Source organism: Gadus macrocephalus, chromosome 19, assembly GCF_031168955.1.
Source record: "Gadus macrocephalus chromosome 19, ASM3116895v1".
Lineage (NCBI taxonomy): Eukaryota > Metazoa > Chordata > Actinopteri > Gadiformes > Gadidae > Gadus > Gadus macrocephalus.
In genome coordinates, this window is record NC_082400.1 from 10,624,363 (window position 1) to 10,649,871 (window position 25,509).

General features: G+C 38.0%; 2 protein-coding genes across 2 annotated transcripts in view; one reads left to right on the top strand and one right to left on the bottom strand.

Annotated features, from left to right (window-relative positions):
• The window catches only part of LOC132447722 (proteoglycan 4), a 7,138-nt gene extending 2,965 nt beyond the window's left edge, over positions 1 to 4,173 (bottom strand). Inside the window, exons 1-4 of the mRNA XM_060038660.1 lie at positions 3,832 to 4,173; positions 2,848 to 3,077; positions 1,177 to 1,468; positions 1 to 820 (exon numbers count right to left, since the gene is read on the bottom strand). The exon at positions 1 to 820 is cut by the window's left edge and continues 2,965 nt beyond it. Coding sequence (XP_059894643.1) covers positions 1 to 820; positions 1,177 to 1,468; positions 2,848 to 2,913 — 1,178 coding nt within the window. The 5' untranslated portion in view covers positions 2,914 to 3,077; positions 3,832 to 4,173. The remainder of the gene's footprint in view (positions 821 to 1,176; positions 1,469 to 2,847; positions 3,078 to 3,831) is intronic.
• Positions 4,174 to 4,833: 660 nt separating this feature from the next.
• echdc3 (enoyl CoA hydratase domain containing 3) lies at positions 4,834 to 25,509 on the top strand. Its single transcript, XM_060038662.1, has 6 exons — positions 4,834 to 5,004; positions 5,100 to 5,221; positions 5,310 to 5,407; positions 5,662 to 5,862; positions 6,374 to 6,552; positions 24,681 to 25,509. Exons 1-6 carry the CDS (start codon positions 4,871 to 4,873, stop codon positions 24,832 to 24,834), a joined length of 888 nt encoding a protein of 295 aa, XP_059894645.1. The 5' UTR covers positions 4,834 to 4,870; the 3' UTR covers positions 24,835 to 25,509.

The following is a 25,509-nucleotide window of genomic DNA, read 5'->3' on the forward strand; positions in this document are numbered from 1 at the left end:
ACTTCTTCCACAGGTGAAGGCTTTACATGGACAGGACGGTCTTTGCTGCTGCTGATGAAGTCTGCCGGCACCGCGTCTGGTTTTCTGTCTGGTTTGATCTCACTGGCTGCGGGCCGGCTGGGACGTTGCACCGCTGGGACGCTCATGCTGCTCTCCAAGTCTTTCGGGAGGTGTGGGGCCGATGCCACCGAGGTGGGGCTCTGGGGCGTGACGTAGAGGGCGTCCCCCCCTGAGTGGGTGCGGCCCCTGAGGCCCAGTTTGGACAGGGCCTCCATCCTGGATTTGCTCGGTGTGGGGTCCCTAAAGGAAACGCTTCGAGAGGGCAGGTTACTTCCCTTCTGAGTGGCCGGGGGCGGCACTTCTTCCTGGCCCGGATACTGAGACGCCCCCGGGAGGTTAGCCAGCATCTGCGCCTGCCTCTCATGGATGTTCACATTGGTCTGGTTTGCCTCCTTGTTGCTATGGACGACATTGATGTTGGCCGGGAAGCGGGTAGGCTTTGAGGACGTGGGCGGGCCATATTTGACTGTGTGTTCGGCCAGGCTGGTGGGCTTGTCTAATTCAAAACTCTTCCGGTGATGAAGAGAAGAGGGACCGATGTTGGAGGTGGTTCCGCCCTGGTTCTCCGCTAACTTCTGGGCTATCAGGACCGGGGTGGGGACGCAGCCCGGGGGGCAGTAGCTGGAGCGGCCGTCGGGGGTCCGGTAGCTGCTCCCGGAGGGAAGGGGAGGATGGTACTCAGAAGCCTTCATGTCCCCTGGGTCCTGCCTCGGCTTCATGTCCTGGTGGCTGCTGGGGATGGCCGCTAAACTCTGAAAATCTGCGACATAGGTTTCATGTTAAGTTGGGCTTATGTTTCAGTTAGTATTAGAAAGCTCAGTTGGTCCAATAGAAGGGAACACGCTGAGCTCATACACTTTGCCCTAAAAATAATTTGACAGTCGAACAATGAAACCTAAAATTTAAAACAACTCCCTAGTATTACAGATTCTCTCTCGGTTGTGACTTCTCTCACTCAATCACTCACACTTTTGACACAATTATCTCACCCATAGCAATCTAGTGAATCAATGTTACAACACACTACCACAACCAAAATAGGTTCTACTTCCCTCTTGGCGAGGGTCATTTCTTTAAGGTTGTGGATACGTTTCACGTTTTATGCCTGAGTCGTACCTGGCATGGCGGGATTGAAGAAGGCCTCTTTGGTCGGTACGAGATCTGGCTCAGGCCGAACCAGGTCTATGATGTCGTTGTCCCTCGGGTTGGGGGTTCTGGTCTGGAGAGGCGAGGGGGCACCCGGGCTGGAGCTGCGCACAGGCATGAGCGAGGAGGAGGGGGCGCTGGCCAACGTGAGCGCTTGCTGGCTCTGTTCCTCGCCGTCCTCGAAGCTCTCCTCCAGGGAGTCGATGGTGGACTCGAAGAACTGGAGACACTCCTGCTCTAGTTGCTGCAGGTTCTTGTTATCCTGGGGGGTAGGAGAGGATGAGGAAACGTCAACAACAGCTTCATCCTTGTTAGGCCCTTTACACGCCTCCACTTCCTTGCATTGTTTACCTCATCTCCATGACAACAGTGCCCTCATTGTTTTGCCTTCTTGTTATCGCCTATAATCATCATCCTGATCACGGGACCAAGAGAGAGAACACTGCCCGCCAACCTTGCAAACTTGCTCTGATGCTTCTCTGCGACACATAAACCATATCTCCCACACCAATGACTCGCTGCAAACCACTGCAGCCCTGAACACATACGACGGACATCTATCATAAAACATCCTGTAAACCCTGATCAGCTGTCTTTTTTTGGCACTCCCTAACACAAAGGGAAACCAAAACCATTGACAATCTCAGTTATGCTGCATGCATAGGTCACGCCTCTTTTGGGATGCTTCATGGAGACGTGACTCAACTTGGGTTTGAGCGACCCGACATAAAGGAATCCATATGTCACTTTGATCCAAAGCAATACCTTGAGTTCCTACATTCTTAGCATGGGGCCCTAGTTGGAATCAAAACCCATACCCTGGCGCCGTTAATTCCTTGCTTGGGAACAGCCTGTGGTTGAACAGGATTCTTAACAATGGCGGGCACAGTAGGTAGGTATGACAATGTGCTGTTTTGACTACATGCTGTGCCACGACTACAATTACAGTGTCAGCGTGTACGGGCTACATACTCATTTACACTATTTTAAGGTTAAGGTCTTGGTGGTTCACTCGGCAAAGCCACAGATTCTGCTGCTGACATAACAGCTTTGCCTGATGTATTCAGAAGTGTGCGATCCTCAAACACACCGTACAATGACAATGCAAACTCGTTCCAGCCCACACGACTGCGGTGAACACACCGACAGCAACACCTCGCCGAAACCCACACGAGATACAAGTGATATTTTGGTTTCCACAACAATGGAAGATTCCTTTTGTAGTATTCAGCATGACCCGCAGAGACTGCCGACAAACCGGTCTGACTCGCTCGGGTTTGTTAATGAATGTAATCCCTAAGGCATGCTGGAGGAGATTATGTTGTCAGGCAGGTGCTCTCTGTCACTCAGGCGAACCGATTCGGGTGTGAGATGACTAGAGGTCAACCAGCTTGGGGGCTGGGGGTGATGTGATGTTTCTGTTCCACAAGTATCCTAGTGTTGAAAGAACTTAATGATGAAAAAAAAAGAACTTTACTACGATTCATTTCAGGCGTAAGACCAAACGGGCAGGCTCACTAGAGCTTCCCGTGATTGGCATTTGATGGACGCTGTATTCATTAAGCTAAAAACATGTTTTTCTTTTGAAACCACAAATTCAAAATTGACCCAGAGTGTTTGGAGGATTTTTCTGGTACTTACTTGAGGAATTGAGGTCCTGCTGACACCGTAGCTGTGAGGAGGGTTCCCCCGCAGTTGGACGTCCATGGCGGCCTGCTCTGACCTCAGTCCAATGCCGGACTTCACACTCTTCCTCCTCCACTCTTCTTCTTCCTGTTCCTGTATGTTTATCCCCCCACCAACCCCTGTCTTGCTGTGTCTGTCTGGTCTCACACTCAAGGATCATCTGATCTTCTGTTCTCATGTAGAGTCTGGTTTACCCGGAGAGGGGGAGGGAGGGAGAGAGGAAAGGAGTGAGGGGGAGGAGGTGAATTGGAGAGAAAGACAGCAACAAACATTGTTAAATGAGAAATACAAACACCAATGAAAATCTCACTGGGATGTTGCGACGGAGTCACATTTCATATTGGAAGGAGCTTGCCGACCACTATTTGCTCTGGGAGCCCTTATTATAGGCTCAGCACAGCATGTGGGACCGGTTTAGCTTATCTTTGTATGTTAACCAAATATATAAACGGTCAATTTCAACTGACGCTCGTTAGGACCAAGCCTCAAGGTCATTTGGTTCCAGGATGTCTGTCCACTAAGATGAAAAGCGATCACCCACATTTCACCAACCGATGCGATGAGACTTTTTCTTTAAGTTTTGTGTGCAACGGTTCGTTGAGATCACAACTGATGCGATGACAGAAAAAAGACTTATCGCATCGTTTGCCGAAATGCCTTCCCAACACAATTTGACACATTGACAAGAATATGACAAATGTATGACCAAAAAAGGGGTTTGTTAATTGGTCAAATAAGCGATAAGAATCATCAGTAGGTTTTCTAAGGGGAAACAAGGTTAACGAGTTCGTTAATAGTTAGTTCTAAACATTATAGAACACATGTTCTATAAACAATACATCAATTAAAACCCATTTGAATTAAGATTACGACACTAATTAACCCAAATGTGTCCAACATGTATGAATATCATAGATATAACACCGTAACTACACTTACCCAACCGATCGTCAACAACCACATCATTGTCAAATAGCAGGGGTCGCATCACAAGGCCATAGGGAAGAAAATTCCAACAAGTAAAGTTGAGCTGGGTCCGCTGCGCAATCCTCAGACCGGGTGTTACTTCTGTAGGCTCCTTGTGCGTAATGTGGTGATAGAGCGAGAGTGGTGGCAAGCCCTCTGAGCTGAAAGTACTCCACCCATTCAGTCGTCGAGGCTAGAAGGTGGGTACTTTCAGGTGTAGTCTACTGCTGTTATCCAAACACAGTTGGCTGTCATCAAAACAATTTTAAGGAAAAGATTACTCATGGACACACGTTTTATTGGTGTAACTAGTACCACTACCGTGAACTTATTGATCTTGTATGCACTGCACACCGTTGGGGTCGCCTATACATGGGTACCGTGGCATACATAAACAGTTTATTAAGCTAAAACGCATCCTATGTCCGCATCTAGCGGACACAATGTCAAATAATGTTAATAATAATTATTTCAAGAAGCGCTTCTTATATTGATCTCTAGAATATGCCGGGTTTTTTACTCCAATATTTACAACTTTAATCTTTATTGTATCTTTATACATGTAGGTGACCCTGTTTCAGCCTGAAATCAAACAGTGAGATTGTAAAACATTGCGTATTGGGCTGAGATTTCAGGGAAGGACGGGGGCCGTGCTATTCCTGTGAGGACGACCCTCCCCAACTTTTTGACACTTTCTTCGTACTGTACGAAGAAATTGTATGGGCGTTAGGAGCGTATAATAATAAGTAGTTTTATTTATTTTAAATGCGCCACACCGTGGGGTTATACTGTTTGTTTCCAAGATGCTTAATAAAATGGCATAGATTACAACGTTGAAGATCATATAATTCTTAATAAAACATAATAATAAAACCAAACCAAAAAGATAGATATCGGTTTCCCTTCAATGTAAATAGCGTTAGGTCTTTAAAGTCTCTCCCAAAATCTGATTGGCAAATACGAGAGGCTCCCACCCGGAAGCGTTGTATACGTCATAATCGGGAAAGGCAATATGGCACGGAATATATTGTGCAGGGCTGGGGATCTCTTTCAGCTTAACAAACTAACTCTTCTCACCGGTGCCCGGTTGTGCACACAGGCTAAAACAGAACCGCTGACTTTGAGGCAACAAAACAATGGAATAAGGTTTTGTTTGTAATTTAGAGGACAGTTACATTGTAAGAAGTTGTGAAATGTCACTTCTCAGACACACATGTTTGACACCAATGTTTGTCTTTCAGGAGAATCATACTGAACAACCCCCGAAAGAGGAATGCACTCTCCCTGTCCATGTTGCAATCCCTAAGAAATGACATTCTCATCGATGCAAATAACGATGACCTCAGAGTTATTATCATATCTGGTAAGTTTGTGTTGTTGTTGTGGTTGTTGGTGGTTTTGAAGTGTCTATTGGACAATCGGAATGATTCTGTTGCTTGTTTGTGTAATAGCAAATGGTCCAGTGTTTTCTTCGGGACATGACCTGAAGGAGCTGACCTCGCTGCAGGGCAGAGAATACCACACGCAGGTGTTTCAAGCATGCTCAGAGGTGAGTCTCTCTGTCATGTCCCCCTCCTGTCTCTCTTTTTGGTATCATTGGTCAAGCTATGAGGCTGTGTGGGTGACTTTTAGTGAACAGTACTCAATTCGATTGCATTAAATTCAAAGGGCTTTATATGCATGGGAAACATACATTTATTTATTTTTTAATTTACAAAACCCTGCCTGACTGGAAGCTGAAGGGAATAACTGTTCACATTGAAGATCTGCAGAAACAACTTTATACTTGAACATTGTCTCTAGGTCATGACTCTGATCCAGGACATACCTGTACCTGTGATCGCCATGGTGAACGGCGTTGCCACGGCAGCTGGCTGCCAGCTTGTCGCCAGCTGTGATATTGCCATGGTGACAGAGAAATCCACCTTTGCCACCCCAGGTGTCAACGTGGGACTCTTTTGCTCAACTCCGGCTGTGGCTATTGGCCGAGCAGTGCCCAGGAAGGTAGCCAATAGGATTGGATTGCACCCTCCTTATCCTGAATACAGACATTGAAATGATGTCAACATTATGCGTATTATTTGTGAGTGAAGGGGACTGAACCTTGTTCGTATTATTTCTAAGTCTTTTTTTCGTATACAGGTATGCTATAGAATCTTTGTTGTTGCGTTGTGGTATTATATTGTGTTGAAATATAATTAGAAATATATACGAAATGTTTATATATGTATGTATGTATGTATATATATATATATATATATATATATATATGTATATGTATATATATATGTATATGTATATATATATATATATATATATATATACATATACATATACATATATATATATATATATATATATATATATATATATATATATATATATATATATATATATATATATATATATATATATATATATATATAATTTACCAGCCTGTACCAACTTTCTCATTACTTACTAATAATTACTATAATCCTCTGTTCATTTTATTTTCCCTTACTTGCCATACTAGGTTGCCATGGAGATGCTGTTCACGGGCACCCCCATCTCGGCCTGTGATGCCTTGCTCCACGGCCTGGTCAGCAAGGTGGTCCCGGAGGAGCGTCTGGAGGAGGAGACACTGGCCGTCGCCCAGCGCATCTGCCAGGCTAGCCAGCCCGTGGTAGCCCTCGGCAAGGCCACCTTTCACAGGTAAACCCCCCCTCCGTGGTAACACTGTAATGCCTGTGGCCAAATGTTAACCTGTGCAGAAACTGAGAATTTACCTTGAATAAGGGGGGGGAAACTTTATTCAATCTGTCTTCCGATACCGTGGATGCATCCATTCTTAGGTCCCCGTTATCCTTGAAACAAAATCGAAATTGGGGAGTGTTCCTCGAACGCTGTCCGACTGCTGGTCGAAACACAGCGATTACAACAGTGTTCAATTATTGCCACCACAATGTGTTGCTCCTTTGTTTAACGACCCCAGGTGTTTCCTACCCCTTACGTTTACCTCTCCCTGTCATTGTTGTCTTTTCTGAAGCGGTCATACAAACGCGCATGATGATCCCTCTAAATCTCACCAAGGTTTACTACCACTGCCTTTACCATTAGATTAGCTTCAACTTTATGGGCAGTGTGCAGAGTAAAAGACAGATAAAAAGACGACACTGTTACCCCTTATGTTTTATTTGATATAAAACGACAGTGTTACCCCTTACGTTTTGTTTGACGGGCAATAAAAAACGACAGTGTTACACCTTTCGTTTTATTTGATAAGAAATTACAGTGTTACCCCTTATGTTTTTTTTGATGACGGCCGATAAAAAACGACAGTGTTACCCCTTATGTTTTATTTGATAAAAAGCGACAGTGTAACCCCTTATGTTTTATTTGATGACGGCCGAAAAAAAACGACAGTGTTACCCCTTACGTTTTATTTGATGACGGGGAATAAAAAACAACAGTGTTACCCCTTATGTTTTTTTTGATGACGGCCGATAAAAAACGACAGTTTTACCCCTTATGTTTTATTAAAAAAACGACAGTGTCACCCCTTACGTTTTATTTGATGACGGGGAACAAAAAACAACGGTGTTTCTTATGTTTTTTTTGATGACGGCCGATAAAAAACGACATTGTTACCCCTTATGTTTTTAAAAAAAAACGACAGTGTTACCCCTTACGTTTTATTTGATGACAGGGAATAAAAAACAACAGTGTTACCCCTTATGTTTTTTTTGATGACGGCCGATAAAAAACGACATTGTTACCCCTTATGTTTTTTAAAAAAAACGACAGTGTTACCCCTTACGTTTTATTTGATGACGGGGAATAAAGAACAACAGTGTTACCCCTTATGTTTTTTTTGATGACGGCCGATAAAAAACGACAGTGTTACCCCTTATGTTTCATTAAAAAAACGACAGTGTTACCCCTTACGTTTTATTTGATGACGGGCGATAAAAGAACGACAGTGTTTATCAAATAAAACCCCTTACGTTTTATTTGATAAAAAACGACAGTGTTACCCCTTATGTTTTTTTTGATGACGGCCGATAAAAAACGACGGTGTTACCCCTTATGTTTTATTTGATGACGGGGAACAAAAAAAAACAGTGTTACCCCTTATGTTTTTTTTTGATAAAAAACGACAGTGTTACCCCTTACGTTTTATTTGATGACGGAGAATAAAGAACAACAGTGTTACCCCTTATGTTTTTTTTGATGACGGCCGATAAAAAACGACAGTGTTACCCCTTATGTTTTATTAAAAAAACGACAGTGTCACCCCTTACGTTTTATTTGATGACGGGGAACAAAAAACAACGGTGTTTCTTATGTTTTTTTTGATGACGGCCGATAAAAAACGACATTGTTACCCCTTATGTTTTTAAAAAAAAACGACAGTGTTACCCCTTACGTTTTATTTGATGACAGGGAATAAAAAACAACAGTGTTACCCCTTATGTTTTTTTTGATGACGGCCGATAAAAAACGACATTGTTACCCCTTATGTTTTTTAAAAAAAACGACAGTGTTACCCCTTACGTTTTATTTGATGACGGGGAATAAAGAACAACAGTGTTACCCCTTATGTTTTTTTTGATGACGGCCGATAAAAAACGACAGTGTTACCCCTTATGTTTCATTAAAAAAACGACAGTGTTACCCCTTACGTTTTATTTGATGACGGGCGATAAAAGAACGACAGTGTTTATCAAATAAAACCGCTTACGTTTTATTTGATAAAAAACTACAGTGTTACCCCTTATGTTTTTTTTGATGACGGCCGATAAAAAACGACGGTGTTACCCCTTATGTTTTATTTGATGACGGGGAACAAAAAAAAACAGTGTTACCCCTTATGTTTTTTTTTGATAAAAAACGACAGTGTTACCCCTTATGTTTTATTTGATGACGGGGAACAAAAAACAACAGTGTTACCCCTTATGTTTTTTTTGATAAAAAACAACAGTGTTACCCCTTATGTTTTTTTTGATGACGGCCGATAAAAAACGACAGTGTTACCCCTTATGTTTTATTTGATAAAAAACGACAGTGTTACCCCTTATGTTTTTTTTGATGACGGCCGATAAAAAACGACAGTGTTACCCCTTATGTTTTATTTGATGACGGCCGATAAAAAACGACAGTGTTGCCCCTTATGTTTTATTTGATAAAAAACGACAGTGTTACCCCTTATGTTTTTTTTGATGACGGCCGATAAAAAACGACAGTGTTACCCCTTATGTTTTATTTGATAAAAAACGACAGTGTAACCCCTTATGTTTTATTTGATGACGGGTGATAAAAAAACGACAGTGTTACCCCTTATGTTTTATTAAAAAAACGACAGTGTTACCCCTTGTGTTTTATTTGATGACGGGAAATAAAAAAACAACAGTGTTACCCCTTATGTTTTATTTGATAAAAAGCGACAGTGTAACCCCTTATGTTTTATTTGATGACGGCCGATAAAAAACAACAGTGTTACCCCTTATGTTTTATTAAAAAAACAACAGTGTTACCCCTTATGTTTTATTAAAAAAACGACAGTGTTACCCCTTATGTTTTATTTGATGACTGGGAATAAAAAACGACAGTGTTACGCCTCATGTTTTTAATTGTACTATAATTGCGCAGTTAGGAGGAGCTGGGGATCGAACAACCAACCTTTCAGTTACAAGACAACTGCTCTACCTCCTGAGCTAAGCCACCCCATTTTTAATAAAACGACAGTGTTACCCCTTACGTTTTATTTGATGACTGGGAATAAAAAACGACAGTGTTACCCCTTATGTTTTTTTTGATAAAAAACGACAGCGTTATGTTTTATTTGATAAAAAACGACACTGTTATGTTTCATTTGATAAAAAACGACGGTGTTACCCCTTACGTTTTATTTGTTGATTGGCAATAAAAAATCAACAGTGTTACGCCTCATGTTTTTAATTGTACTATAATTGCGCAGTTAGGAGGAACTGGGGATCGAACAACCAACCTTTCAGTAACAAGACAACTGCTCTACCTCCTGAGCTAAGCCGTCCCATCATTAATGCTACGACAGTGGTACCACTTATATTTTATCTGATAAAAAACGACAGTGTTACCCCTTATGTTTTTTTTTGATGACGGCCGATAAAAAACGACAGTGTTACCCCTTATGTTTTTTTTGATGACGGCCGATAAAAAACGACAGTGTTACCCCTTACGTTTTATTTGATGACTGGGAATAAAAAACGACAGTGTTACCCCTTATGTTTTATTTAATAAAAAACGACAGTGTTACCCCTTATGTTTTTTTTGATGACGGCCGATAAAAAACGACAGTGTTACCCCTTATGTTTTATTTGATAAAAAACGACAGTGTTACCCCTTATGTTTTTTTTGATGACGGCCGATAAAAAACGACAGTGTTGCCCCTTATGTTTTATTTGATAAAAAACGACAGTGTTACCCCTTATGTTTTTTTTGATGACGGCCGATAAAAAACGACAGTGTTACCCCTTATGTTTTATTTGATAAAAAACGACAGTGTTACCCCTTATGTTTTTTTTGATGACGGCCGATAAAAAACGACAGTGTTACCCCTTATGTTTTATTTGATAAAAAACAACAGTGTTACCCCTTATGTTTTTTTTGATAAAAAACGACAGTGTTACCCCTTATGTTTTATTTGATAAAAAACAACAGTGTTACCCCTTATGTTTTTTTTGATAAAAAACGACAGTGTTACCCCTTATGTTTTTTTTGATGACGGCCGATAAAAAACGACAGTGTTACCCCTTATGTTTTATTTGATAAAAAACAACAGTGTTACCCCTTATGTTTTATTTGATGACGGCCGATAAAAAACGACAGTGTTGCCCCTTATGTTTTATTTGATAAAAAACGACAGTGTTACCCCTTATGTTTTTTTTGATGACGGCCGATAAAAAACGACAGTGTTACCCCTTATGTTTTATTTGATAAAAAACGACAGTGTAACCCCTTATGTTTTATTTGATGACGGGTGATAAAAAAACGACAGTGTTACCCCTTATGTTTTATTAAAAAAACGACAGTGTTACCCCTTGTGTTTTATTTGATGACGGGAAATAAAAAAACAACAGTGTTACCCCTTATGTTTTATTTGATAAAAAGCGACAGTGTAACCCCTTATGTTTTATTTGATGACGGCCGATAAAAAACAACAGTGTTACCCCTTATGTTTTATTTAAAAAACAACAGTGTTACCCCTTATGTTTTATTAAAAAAACGACAGTGTTACCCCTTATGTTTTATTTGATGACTGGGAATAAAAAACGACAGTGTTACGCCTCATGTTTTTAATTGTACTATAATTGCGCAGTTAGGAGGAGCTGGGGATCGAACAACCAACCTTTCAGTTACAAGACAACTGCTCTACCTCCTGAGCTAAGCCACCCCATTTTTAATAAAACGACAGTGTTACCCCTTACGTTTTATTTGATGACTGGGAATAAAAAACGACAGTGTTACCCCTTATGTTTTTTTTGATAAAAAACGACAGCGTTATGTTTTATTTGATAAAAAACGACACTGTTATGTTTCATTTGATAAAAAACGACGGTGTTACCCCTTACGTTTTATTTGTTGATTGGCAATAAAAAATCAACAGTGTTACGCCTCATGTTTTTAATTGTACTATAATTGCGCAGTTAGGAGGAACTGGGGATCGAACAACCAACCTTTCAGTAACAAGACAACTGCTCTACCTCCTGAGCTAAGCCGTCCCATCATTAATGCTACGACAGTGGTACCACTTATATTTTATCTGATAAAAAACGACAGTGTTACCCCTTATGTTTTTTTTTGATGACGGCCGATAAAAAACGACAGTGTTACCCCTTATGTTTTTTTTGATGACGGCCGATAAAAAACGACAGTGTTACCCCTTACGTTTTATTTGATGACTGGGAATAAAAAACGACAGTGTTACCCCTTATGTTTTATTTAATAAAAAACGACAGTGTTACCCCTTATGTTTTTTTTGATGACGGCCGATAAAAAACGACAGTGTTACCCCTTATGTTTTATTTGATAAAAAACGACAGTGTTACCCCTTATGTTTTTTTTGATGACGGCCGATAAAAAACGACAGTGTTACCCCTTATGTTTTATTTGATAAAAAACGACAGTGTTACCCCTTATGTTTTTTTTGATGACGGCCGATAAAAAACGACAGTGTTACCCCTTATGTTTTATTTGATAAAAAACGACAGTGTTACCCCTTATGTTTTTTTTGATGACGGCCGATAAAAAACGACAGTGTTACCCCTTATGTTTTATTTGATAAAAAACAACAGTGTTACCCCTTATGTTTTTTTTGATAAAAAACGACAGTGTTACCCCTTATGTTTTATTTGATAAAAAACAACAGTGTTACCCCTTATGTTTTTTTTGATAAAAAACGACAGTGTTACCCCTTATGTTTTTTTTGATGACGGCCGATAAAAAACGACAGTGTTACCCCTTATGTTTTATTTGATAAAAAACAACAGTGTTACCCCTTATGTTTTATTTGATGACGGCCGATAAAAAACGACAGTGTTGCCCCTTATGTTTTATTTGATAAAAAACGACAGTGTTACCCCTTATGTTTTTTTTGATGACGGCCGATAAAAAACGACAGTGTTACCCCTTATGTTTTATTTGATAAAAAACGACAGTGTAACCCCTTATGTTTTATTTGATGACGGGTGATAAAAAAACGACAGTGTTACCCCTTATGTTTTATTAAAAAAACGACAGTGTTACCCCTTGTGTTTTATTTGATGACGGGAAATAAAAAAACAACAGTGTTACCCCTTATGTTTTATTTGATAAAAAGCGACAGTGTAACCCCTTATGTTTTATTTGATGACGGCCGATAAAAAACAACAGTGTTACCCCTTATGTTTTATTTAAAAAACAACAGTGTTACCCCTTATGTTTTATTAAAAAAACGACAGTGTTACCCCTTATGTTTTATTTGATGACTGGGAATAAAAAACGACAGTGTTACGCCTCATGTTTTTAATTGTACTATAATTGCGCAGTTAGGAGGAGCTGGGGATCGAACAACCAACCTTTCAGTTACAAGACAACTGCTCTACCTCCTGAGCTAAGCCACCCCATTTTTAATAAAACTACAGTGTTACCCCTTACGTTTTATTTGATGACTGGGAATAAAAAACGACAGTGTTACCCCTTATGTTTTTTTTGATAAAAAACGACAGCGTTATGTTTTATTTGATAAAAAACGACACTGTTATGTTTCATTTGATAAAAAACGACGGTGTTACCCCTTACGTTTTATTTGTTGATTGGCAATAAAAAATCAACAGTGTTACGCCTCATGTTTTTAATTGTACTATAATTGCGCAGTTAGGAGGAACTGGGGATCGAACAACCAACCTTTCAGTAACAAGACAACTGCTCTACCTCCTGAGCTAAGCCGTCCCATCATTAATGCTACGACAGTGGTACCACTTATATTTTATCTGATAAAAAACGACAGTGTTACCCCTTATGTTTTTTTTTGATGACGGCCGATAAAAAACGACAGTGTTACCCCTTACGTTTTATTTGATGACTGGGAATAAAAAACGACAGTGTTACCCCTTATGTTTTATTTAATAAAAAACGACAGTGTTACCCCTTATGTTTTTTTTGATGACGGCCGATAAAAAACGACAGTGTTACCCCTTATGTTTTATTTGATAAAAAACGACAGTGTTACCCCTTATGTTTTTTTTGATGACGGCCGATAAAAAACGACAGTGTTACCCCTTATGTTTTATTTGATAAAAAACGACAGTGTTACCCCTTATGTTTTTTTTGATGACGGCCGATAAAAAACGACAGTGTTACCCCTTATGTTTTATTTGATAAAAAACGACAGTGTTACCCCTTATGTTTTTTTTGATGACGGCCGATAAAAAACGACAGTGTTACCCCTTATGTTTTATTTGATAAAAAACAACAGTGTTACCCCTTATGTTTTTTTTGATAAAAAACGACAGTGTTACCCCTTATGTTTTATTTGATAAAAAACAACAGTGTTACCCCTTATGTTTTTTTTGATAAAAAACGACAGTGTTACCCCTTATGTTTTTTTTGATGACGGCCGATAAAAAACGACAGTGTTACCCCTTATGTTTTATTTGATAAAAAACGACAGTGTTACCCCTTATGTTGTATTTGATAAAAAACAACAGTGTTACCCCTTATGTTTTTTTTGATAAAAAACGACAGTGTTACCCCTTATGTTTTTTTTGTTGACGGCCGATAAAAAACGACAGTGTTACCCCTTATGTTTTATATGAAAAAAAACGACAGTGTTACCCCTTATGTTTTTATTGATGACGGCCGATAAAAAACGACAGTGTTACCCCTTATGTTTTTTTTGATAAAAAACAACAGTGTTACCCCTTATGTTTTATTTGATAAAAAACAACAGTGTTACCCCTTATGTTTTTTTTGATGAAGGCCGATAAAAAACGACAGTGTTACCCCTTATGTTTTATTTGATAAAAAACGACAGTGTTACCCCTTATGTTTTTTTTGATGACGGCCGATAAAAAACGACAGTGTTACCCCTTATGTTTTATTTGATAAAAAACGACAGTGTTACCCCTTATGTTTTTTTTGATGACGGCCGATAAAAAACGACAGTGTTACCCCTTATGTTTTATTTGATAAAAAACAACAGTGTTACCCCTTATGTTTTTTTTGATGAAGGCCGATAAAAAACGACAGTGTTACCCCTTATGTTTTATTTGATAAAAAACGACAGTGTTACCCCTTATGTTTTTTTTGATGACGGCCGATAAAAAACGACAGTGTTACCCCTTATGTTTTTTTTGATGACGGCCGATAAAAAACGACAGTGTTGCCCCTTATGTTTTATTTGATAAAAAACGACAGTGTTACCCCTTATGTTTTTTTTGATGACGGCCGATAAAAAACGACAGTGTTACCCCTTATGTTTTTTTTGATGACGGCCGATAAAAAACGACAGTGTTTCCCTTACGTTTTATTTGATGACTGGGAATAAAAAACGACAGTGTTACCCCTTATGTTTTATTTAATAAAAAACGACAGTGTTACCCCTTATGTTTTTTTTGATGACGGCCGATAAAAAACGACAGTGTTACCCCTTACGTTTTATTTGGTAAAAAACGACAGTGTTACCCCTTATGTTTTTTTTGATGACGGCCGATAAAAAACGACAGTGTTACCCCTTATGTTTTTTTTGATGACGGCCGATAAAAAACGACAGTGTTACCCCTTACGTTTTATTTGGTAAAAAACGACAGTGTTACCCCTTATGTTTTTTTTGATGACGGCCGATAAAAAACGACAGTGTTACCCCTTATGTTTTTTTTGATGACGGCCGATAAAAAACGACAGTGTTTCCCTTACGTTTTATTTGATGACTGGGAATAAAAAACGACAGTGTTACCCCTTACGTTTTATTTGGTGAAAAACGACAGTGTTACCCCTTATGTTTTTTTTGATGACGGCCGATAAAAAACGACAGTGTTACCCCTTACGTTTTATTTGGTAAAAAACGACAGTGTTACCCCTTATGTTTTTTTTGATGACGGCCGATAAAAAACGACAGTGTTACCCCTTACGTTTTATTTCGTAAAAAACGACAGTGTTACCCCTTATGTTTTTTTTGATGACGGCCGATAAAAAACGACAGTGTTGTGCCTTATGTTTTATTTGATAAAAAACGACAGTGTTACCCCTTATGTTTTTTTTGATGACGGCCGATAAAAAACGACAGTGTTACCCCTTACGTTTTATTTGATGACTGGGAATAAAAAATGACAGTGTTACCCCTTATGTTTGATTTGATAAAAAACGATAGTGTTACGCCTCATGTTTTTAATTGTACTATAATTGCACAGTTAGGAGGAGCTGGGGATCGAACAACCAACCTTTCAGTTACAAGACAACTGCTCTACCTCCTGAGCTAAGCCGCCCCATTGTTAATGTAACGACAGTGGTACCCCTTATGTTTTATCTAATAAAAAACGACAGTGTTACCCCTTATGTTTCTTTTGATGACGGCCGATAAAAAACGACAGTTTTACCCCTTATGTTTTATTTGATAAAAAACAACAGTGTTACCCCTTATGTTTTTTTTGATGACGGCCGATAAAAAACGACAGTGTTACCCCTTATGTTTTATTTGATGACTGGGAATAAAAAACGACAGTGTTACCCCTTATGTTTTATTAAATAAAAAACGACAGTGTTACCCCTTATGTTTTTTTTGATGACGGCCGATAAAAAACGACAGTGTTACCCCTTATGTTTTATTTGTTAAAAAACGACAGTGTTACCCCTTATGTTTTTTTTGATGACGGCCGATAAAAAACGACAGTGTTACCCCTTATGTTTTATTTGATAAAAAACGACAGTGTTACCCCTTATGTTTTATTTGATAAAAAACGACAGTGTTACCCCTTATGTTTTTTTTGATAAAAAACGACAGTGTTACCCCTTATGTTTTTTTTGTTGACGGCCGATAAAAAACGACAGTGTTACCCCTTATGTTTTATTTGAAAAAAAACGACAGTGTTACCCCTTATGTTTTTTTTGATGACGGCCGATAAAAAACGACAGTGTTACCCCTTATGTTTTTTTTGATAAAAAACAACAGTGTTACCCCTTATGTTTTTTTTGATGACGGCCGATAAAAAACGACAGTGTTACCCCTTATGTTTTATTTGATAAAAAACGACAGTGTTACCCCTTATGTTTTTTTTGATGACGGCCGATAAAAAACGACAGTGTTACCCCTTATGTTTTATTTGATAAAAAACAACAGTGTTACCCCTTATGTTTTTTTTGATGAAGGCCGATAAAAAACGACAGTGTTACCCCTTATGTTTTATTTGATAAAAAACGACAGTGTTACCCCTTATGTTTTATTTGATAAAAAACAACAGTGTTACCCCTTATGTTTTTTTTGATGACGGCCGATAAAAAACGACATTGTTACCCCTTATGTTTTTTTTGATAAAAAACAACAGTGTTACCCCTTATGTTTTTTTTGATGACGGCCGATAAAAAACGACAGTGTTACCCCTTATGTTTTTTTTGATAAAAAACAACAGTGTTACCCCTTATGTTTTTTTTGATGACGGCCGATAAAAAACGACAGTGTTACCCCTTATGTTTTATTTGATAAAAAACGACAGTGTTACCCCTTATGTTTTTTTTATGACGGCCGATAAAAAACGACAGTGTTACCCCTTATGTTTTATTTGATAAAAAACAACAGTGTTACCCCTTATGTTTTTTTTGATGAAGGCCGATAAAAAACGACAGTGTTACCCCTTATGTTTTATTTGATAAAAAACGACGGTGTTACCCCTTATGTTTTTTTTGATGACGGCCGATAAAAAACGACAGTGTTACCCCTTATGTTTTATTTGATAAAAAACGACAGTGTTACCCCTTATGTTTTATTTGATAAAAAACAACAGTGTTACCCCTTATGTTTTTTTTGATAAAAAACGACAGTGTTACCCCTTATGTTTTTTTTGTTGACGGCCGATAAAAAACAACAGTGTTACCCCTTATGTTTTTTTTGATAAAAAACAACAGTGTTACCCCTTATGTTTTTTTTGATGACGGCCGATAAAAAACGACAGTGTTACCCCTTATGTTTTATTTGATAAAAAACGACAGTGTTACCCCTTATGTTTTTTTTGATGACGGCCGATAAAAAACGACAGTGTTACCCCTTATGTTTTATTTGATAAAAAACGACAGTGTTACCCCTTATGTTTTTTTTGATGACGGCCGATAAAAAACGACAGTGTTACCCCTTATGTTTTATTTGATAAAAAACGACAGTGTTACCCCTTATGTTTTTTTTGATAAAAAACAACAGTGTTACCCCTTATGTTTTTTTTGATGAAGGCCGATAAAAAACGACAGTGTTACCCCTTATGTTTTATTTGATAAAAAACAACAGTGTTACCCCTTATGTTTTTTTTGATAAAAAACGACAGTGTTACCCCTTATGTTTTTTTTGTTGACGGCCGATAAAAAACGACAGTGTTACCCCTTATGTTTTATATGAAAAAAAACGACAGTGTTACCCCTTATGTTTTTATTGATGACGGCCGATAAAAAACGACAGTGTTACCCCTTATGTTTTTTTTGATAAAAAACAACAGTGTTACCCCTTATGTTTTTTTTGATGACGGCCGATAAAAAACGACAGTGTTACCCCTTATGTTTTATTTGATAAAAAACGACAGTGTTACCCCTTATGTTTTTTTTGATGACGGCCGATAAAAAACGACAGTGTTACCCCTTATGTTTTATTTGATAAAAAACGACAGTGTTACCCCTTATGTTTTATTTGATAAAAAACAACAGTGTTACCCCTTATGTTTTTTTTGATAAAAAACGACAGTGTTACCCCTTATGTTTTTTTTGTTGACGGCCGATAAAAAACGACAGTGTTACCCCTTATGTTTTATATGAAAAAAAACGACAGTGTTACCCCTTATGTTTTTATTGATGACGGCCGATAAAAAACGACAGTGTTACCCCTTATGTTTTTTTTGATAAAAAACAACAGTGTTACCCCTTATGTTTTTTTTGATGACGGCCGATAAAAAACGACAGTGTTACCCCTTATGTTTTATTTGATAAAAAACGACAGTGTTACCCCTTATGTTTTTTTTGATGACGGCCGATAAAAAACGACAGTGTTACCCCTTATGTTTTATTTGATAAAAAACAACAGTGTTACCCCTTATGTTTTTTTTGATGAAGGCCGATAAAAAACGACAGTGTTACCCCTTATGTTTTATTTGATAAAAAACGACAGTGTTACCCCTTATGTTTTTTTTGATGACGGCCGATAAAAAACGACAGTGTTACCCCTTATGTTTTATTTGATAAAAAACGACAGTGTTACCCCTTATGTTTTTTTTGATGACGGCCGATAAAAAACGACAGTGTTACCCCTTATGTTTTATTTGATAAAAAACAACAGTGTTACCCCTTATGTTTTTTTTGATGAAGGCCGATAAAAAACGACAGTGTTACCCCTTATGTTTTATTTGATAAAAAACGACAGTGTTACCCCTTATGTTTTTTTTGATGACGGCCGATAAAAAACGACAGTGTTACCCCTTATGTTTTTTTTGATGACGGCCGATAAAAAACGACAGTGTTGCCCCTTATGTTTTATTTGATAAAAAACGACAGTGTTACCCCTTATGTTTTTTTTGATGACGGCCGATAAAAAACGACAGTGTTACCCCTTATGTTTTTTTTGATGACGGCCGATAAAAAACGACAGTGTTTCCCTTACGTTTTATTTGATGACTGGGAATAAAAAACGACAGTGTTACCCCTTATGTTTTATTTAATAAAAAACGACAGTGTTACCCCTTATGTTTTTTTTGATGACGGCCGATAAAAAACGACAGTGTTACCCCTTACGTTTTATTTGGTAAAAAACGACAGTGTTACCCCTTATGTTTTTTTTGATGACGGCCGATAAAAAACGACAGTGTTACCCCTTATGTTTTTTTTGATGACGGCCGATAAAAAACGACAGTGTTACCCCTTACGTTTTATTTGGTAAAAAACGACAGTGTTACCCCTTATGTTTTTTTTGATAAAAAACAACAGTGTTACCCCTTATGTTTTTTTTGATGAAGGCCGATAAAAAACGACAGTGTTACCCCTTATGTTTTATTTGATAAAAAACGACAGTGTTACCCCTTATGTTTTTTTTGATGACGGCCGATAAAAAACGACAGTGTTACCCCTTATGTTTTTTTTGATGACGGCCGATAAAAAACGACAGTGTTGCCCCTTATGTTTTATTTGATAAAAAACGACAGTGTTACCCCTTATGTTTTTTTTGATGACGGCCGATAAAAAACGACAGTGTTACCCCTTATGTTTTTTTTGATGACGGCCGATAAAAAACGACAGTGTTTCCCTTACGTTTTATTTGATGACTGGGAATAAAAAACGACAGTGTTACCCCTTACGTTTTATTTGGTAAAAAACGACAGTGTTACCCCTTATGTTTTTTTTGATGACGGCCGATAAAAAACGACAGTGTTACCCCTTACGTTTTATTTGGTAAAAAACGACAGTGTTACCCCTTATGTTTTTTTTGATGACGGCCGATAAAAAACGACAGTGTTACCCCTTACGTTTTATTTCGTAAAAAACGACAGTGTTACCCCTTATGTTTTTTTTGATGACGGCCGATAAAAAACGACAGTGTTGTGCCTTATGTTTTATTTGATAAAAAACGACAGTGTTACCCCTTATGTTTTTTTTGATGACGGCCGATAAAAAACGACAGTGTTACCCCTTACGTTTTATTTGATGACTGGGAATAAAAAATGACAGTGTTACCCCTTATGTTTGATTTGATAAAAAACGATAGTGTTACGCCTCATGTTTTTAATTGTACTATAATTGCACAGTTAGGAGGAGCTGGGGATCGAACAACCAACCTTTCAGTTACAAGACAACTGCTCTACCTCCTGAGCTAAGCCGCCCCATTGTTAATGTAACGACAGTGGTACCCCTTATGTTTTATCTAATAAAAAACGACAGTGTTACCCCTTATGTTTTTTTTGATGACGGCCGATAAAAAACGACAGTTTTACCCCTTATGTTTTATTTGATAAAAAACAACAGTGTTACCCCTTATGTTTTTTTTGATGACGGCCGATAAAAAACGACAGTGTTACCCCTTATGTTTTATTTGATGACTGGGAATAAAAAACGACAGTGTTACCCCTTATGTTTTATTAAATAAAAAACGACAGTGTTACCCCTTATGTTTTTTTTGATGACGGCCGATAAAAAACGACAGTGTTACCCCTTATGTTTTATTTGTTAAAAAACGACAGTGTTACCCCTTATGTTTTTTTTGATGACGGCCGATAAAAAACGACAGTGTTACCCCTTATGTTTTATTTGATAAAAAACGACAGTGTTACCCCTTATGTTTTATTTGATAAAAAACGACAGTGTTACCCCTTATGTTTTTTTTGATAAAAAACGACAGTGTTACCCCTTATGTTTTTTTTGTTGACGGCCGATAAAAAACGACAGTGTTACCCCTTATGTTTTATTTGAAAAAAAACGACAGTGTTACCCCTTATGTTTTTTTTGATGACGGCCGATAAAAAACGACAGTGTTACCCCTTATGTTTTTTTTGATAAAAAACAACAGTGTTACCCCTTATGTTTTTTTTGATGACGGCCGATAAAAAACGACAGTGTTACCCCTTATGTTTTATTTGATAAAAAACGACAGTGTTACCCCTTATGTTTTTTTTGATGACGGCCGATAAAAAACGACAGTGTTACCCCTTATGTTTTATTTGATAAAAAACAACAGTGTTACCCCTTATGTTTTTTTTGATGACGGCCGATAAAAAACGACAGTGTTACCCCTTATGTTTTATTTGATAAAAAACGACAGTGTTACCCCTTATGTTTTATTTGATAAAAAACAACAGTGTTACCCCTTATGTTTTTTTTGATGACGGCCGATAAAAAACGACATTGTTACCCCTTATGTTTTTTTTGATAAAAAACAACAGTGTTACCCCTTATGTTTTTTTTGATGACGGCCGATAAAAAACGACAGTGTTACCCCTTATGTTTTATTTGATAAAAAACGACAGTGTTACCCCTTATGTTTTTTTTATGACGGCCGATAAAAAACGACAGTGTTACCCCTTATGTTTTATTTGATAAAAAACGACGGTGTTACCCCTTATGTTTTTTTTGATGACGGCCGATAAAAAACGACAGTGTTACCCCTTATGTTTTATTTGATAAAAAACGACAGTGTTACCCCTTATGTTTTATTTGATAAAAAACAACAGTGTTACCCCTTATGTTTTTTTTGATAAAAAACGACAGTGTTACCCCTTATGTTTTTTTTGTTGACGGCCGATAAAAAACAACAGTGTTACCCCTTATGTTTTTTTTGATAAAAAACAACAGTGTTACCCCTTATGTTTTTTTTGATGACGGCCGATAAAAAACGACAGTGTTACCCCTTATGTTTTATTTGATAAAAAACGACAGTGTTACCCCTTATGTTTTTTTTGATGACGGCCGATAAAAAACGACAGTGTTACCCCTTATGTTTTATTTGATAAAAAACGACAGTGTTACCCCTTATGTTTTTTTTGATGACGGCCGATAAAAAACGACAGTGTTACCCCTTATGTTTTATTTGATAAAAAACGACAGTGTTACCCCTTATGTTTTTTTTGATAAAAAACAACAGTGTTACCCCTTATGTTTTTTTTGATGAAGGCCGATAAAAAACGACAGTGTTACCCCTTATGTTTTATTTGATAAAAAACGACAGTGTTACCCCTTATGTTTTTTTTGATGACGGCCGATAAAAAACGACAGTGTTACCCCTTATGTTTTATTTGATAAAAAACGACAGTGTTACCCCTTATGTTTTTTTTGATGACGGCCGATAAAAAACGACAGTGTTACCCCTTATGTTTTATTTGATAAAAAACAACAGTGTTACCCCTTATGTTTTTTTTGATGAAGGCCGATAAAAAACGACAGTGTTACCCCTTATGTTTTATTTGATAAAAAACGACAGTGTTACCCCTTATGTTTTTTTTGATGACGGCCGATAAAAAACGACAGTGTTACCCCTTAAGTTTTATTTGGTAAAAAACGACAGTGTAACCCCTTATGTTTTTTTTGATGACGGCCGATAAAAAACGACAGTGTTACCCCTTATGTTTTTTTTGATGACGGCCGATAAAAAACGACAGTGTTACCCCTTAAGTTTTATTTGGTAAAAAACGACAGTGTAACCCCTTATGTTTTTTTTGATGACGGCCGATAAAAAACGACAGTGTTACCCCTTATGTTTTTTTTGATGACGGCCGATAAAAAACGACAGTGTTGCCCCTTATGTTTTATTTGATAAAAAACGACAGTGTTACCCCTTATGTTTTTTTTGATGACGGCCGATAAAAAACGACAGTGTTACCCCCTATGTTTTATTTGATAAAAAACGACAGTGTTACCCCTTATGTTTTATTTGATGACGGGGAATAAAAAGCAACAGTGTTACCCCTTATGTTTTTTTTGATGACGGCCGATAAAAAACGACAGTGTTACCCCTTTTGTTTTATTTGATGACTGGGAATAAAAAATGACAGTGTTACCCCTTATGTTTGATAAAAAACGACAGTGTTACGCCTCATGTTTTTAATTGTACTATAATTGCGCAGTTAGGTGGAGCTGGGGATCGAACAACCAACCTTTCAGTTACAAGACAACTGCTCTACCTCCTGAGCTAAGCCGCCCCATTGTTAATGCTACGACAGTGGTACCCCTTATGTTTTATCTGATAAAATACGACAGTGGTACCCCTTATGTTTTTTTTTGATGACGGCCGATAAAAAACGACAGTGTTACCCCTTATGTTTTATTTGATAAAAAACAACAGTGTTACCCCTTATGTTTTTTTTGATGAAGGCCGATAAAAAACGACAGTGTTACCCCTTATGTTTTATTTGATAAAAAACGACAGTGTTACCCCTTATGTTTTTTTTGATGACGGCCGATAAAAAACGACAGTGTTACCCCTCATGTTTTTTTTGATGACGGCCGATAAAAAACGACAGTGTTGCCCCTTATGTTTTATTTGATAAAAAACGACAGTGTTACCCCTTATGTTTTTTTTGATGACGGCCGATAAAAAACGACAGTGTTACCCCTTATGTTTTTTTTGATGACGGCCGATAAAAAACGACAGTGTTTCCCTTACGTTTTATTTGATGACTGGGAATAAAAAACGACAGTGTTACCCCTTATGTTTTATTTAATAAAAAACGACAGTGTTACCCCTTATGTTTTTTTTGATGACGGCCGATAAAAAACGACAGTGTTACCCCTTACGTTTTATTTGGTAAAAAACGACAGTGTTACCCCTTATGTTTTTTTTGATGACGGCCGATAAAAAACGACAGTGTTACCCCTTATGTTTTTCTTGATGACGGCCGATAAAAAACAACAGTGTTACCCCTTTTGTTTTATTAAAAAAACGACAGTGTTACCCCTTATGTTTTATTTGATAAAAAACGACAGTGTTACCCCTTATGTTTTTTTTGATGACGCCCGATAAAAAATGACAGTTACCCCTTATGTTTTATTAAAAAAACGACAGTGTTACCCCTTACGTTTTATTTGATGACGGGTAATAAAAAACAACAGTGTTACCCCTTACGTTTTATTTGATGACGGGCAATAAAAAACGACAGTACGTTTTGTTTGATAAAAAGCGACAGTGTTACCCCTTACGTTTTATTTGATGACGGGCAATAAAAAACGACAGTACGTTTTATTTGATAAAAAACGACAGTGTTACCCCTTATGTTTTATTTGATAAAAAACGAGTGTTACCCCTTATGTTTTATTAAAAAAACGAGTGTTACCCCTTTGTTTTTGTTTGATGACAGGGAGTAAAAAAGGACGGCGTTACCCCTTATGTTTTATTTGAATACCGATAAAAAAACTACAGTGTAACCCGTTATGTTTTCATTTGATATGGGCAGCATAAGATTGATATAACGATTGATTTAACGGATGAAAGCAGCATAGATGGACAGTACCATAAGTATGAGCAATATGATAATAAATAATCAAGTGGATTAGATACAGGGTAAAGTCAAGTAATCTAGGTAGTGCAGTGCCAGATGTTGGGTTTTGACCAGTTCCTTTCAACATTCTCGTGACACCCACCTCTCCCTGTCCTCCAGGCAAATGGCGCAGGGTCGAGACGCGGCCTACGCCACCGCCTCCAAGGTCATGGTGGACAACCTGGCCCTGCGGGACGGGCAGGAGGGCATCCGGGCCTTCATAGAGAAACGCAAGCCCGTCTGGAGCCATGCGGCGGAAAAGGCCCACGAGTGACCCCGCAGAGGCTGGACTGTTTGTACCGATGTAGTGTACCAGTTTTGATTCCAGTATTGTCGATTAAGTATTTTAATGACTTTTCCAGAGGAAGAGAACAAGTTGTTGTAATTCAACCTTAAAAGTGTTTGTTGTGCATTTAGCTCAACGGTTGGCGGATGCTAACTGAGTGAACCTTCAATAGGGTTTTGGCGGGAATAATTGAATTCACAGGTTTCATAATTAATTGCTGTCGCTCAATGTTTTATTTTTTTTGCCAAAGGGGAATGAATGTGATCAGTATTTGTATGAACGGTGAGGAGGAGGTCTTTACTGTCAAGATTTTGGACGGTACGTGAGGTTTGCAAGGGTACTGGTGACGGCCTGCTGCACCACACTATCCTTTAAGTATTTGGTGGTTTAAATATCTCTTGATATCAGAACCGACGAGAGTAACGAGGCCTATGTCTAACACTGGGTTTGACTTGAGGTCTGTTTTGAGTAAAGAAATCTTGTGTTTGGATCACATTACCACTCATAATGAGGCATGATCATAGTTGTTCATTTCAACTGACATACAGCATTTAATGCTATTAAAGAGGCCTCCGTTTAACCTCTTGGTGGACCGTCACAAATATAAGATAAAATGTCACTGCCTGGAACTGACTTGATTGAACGATTAAACAAAGATTTGCA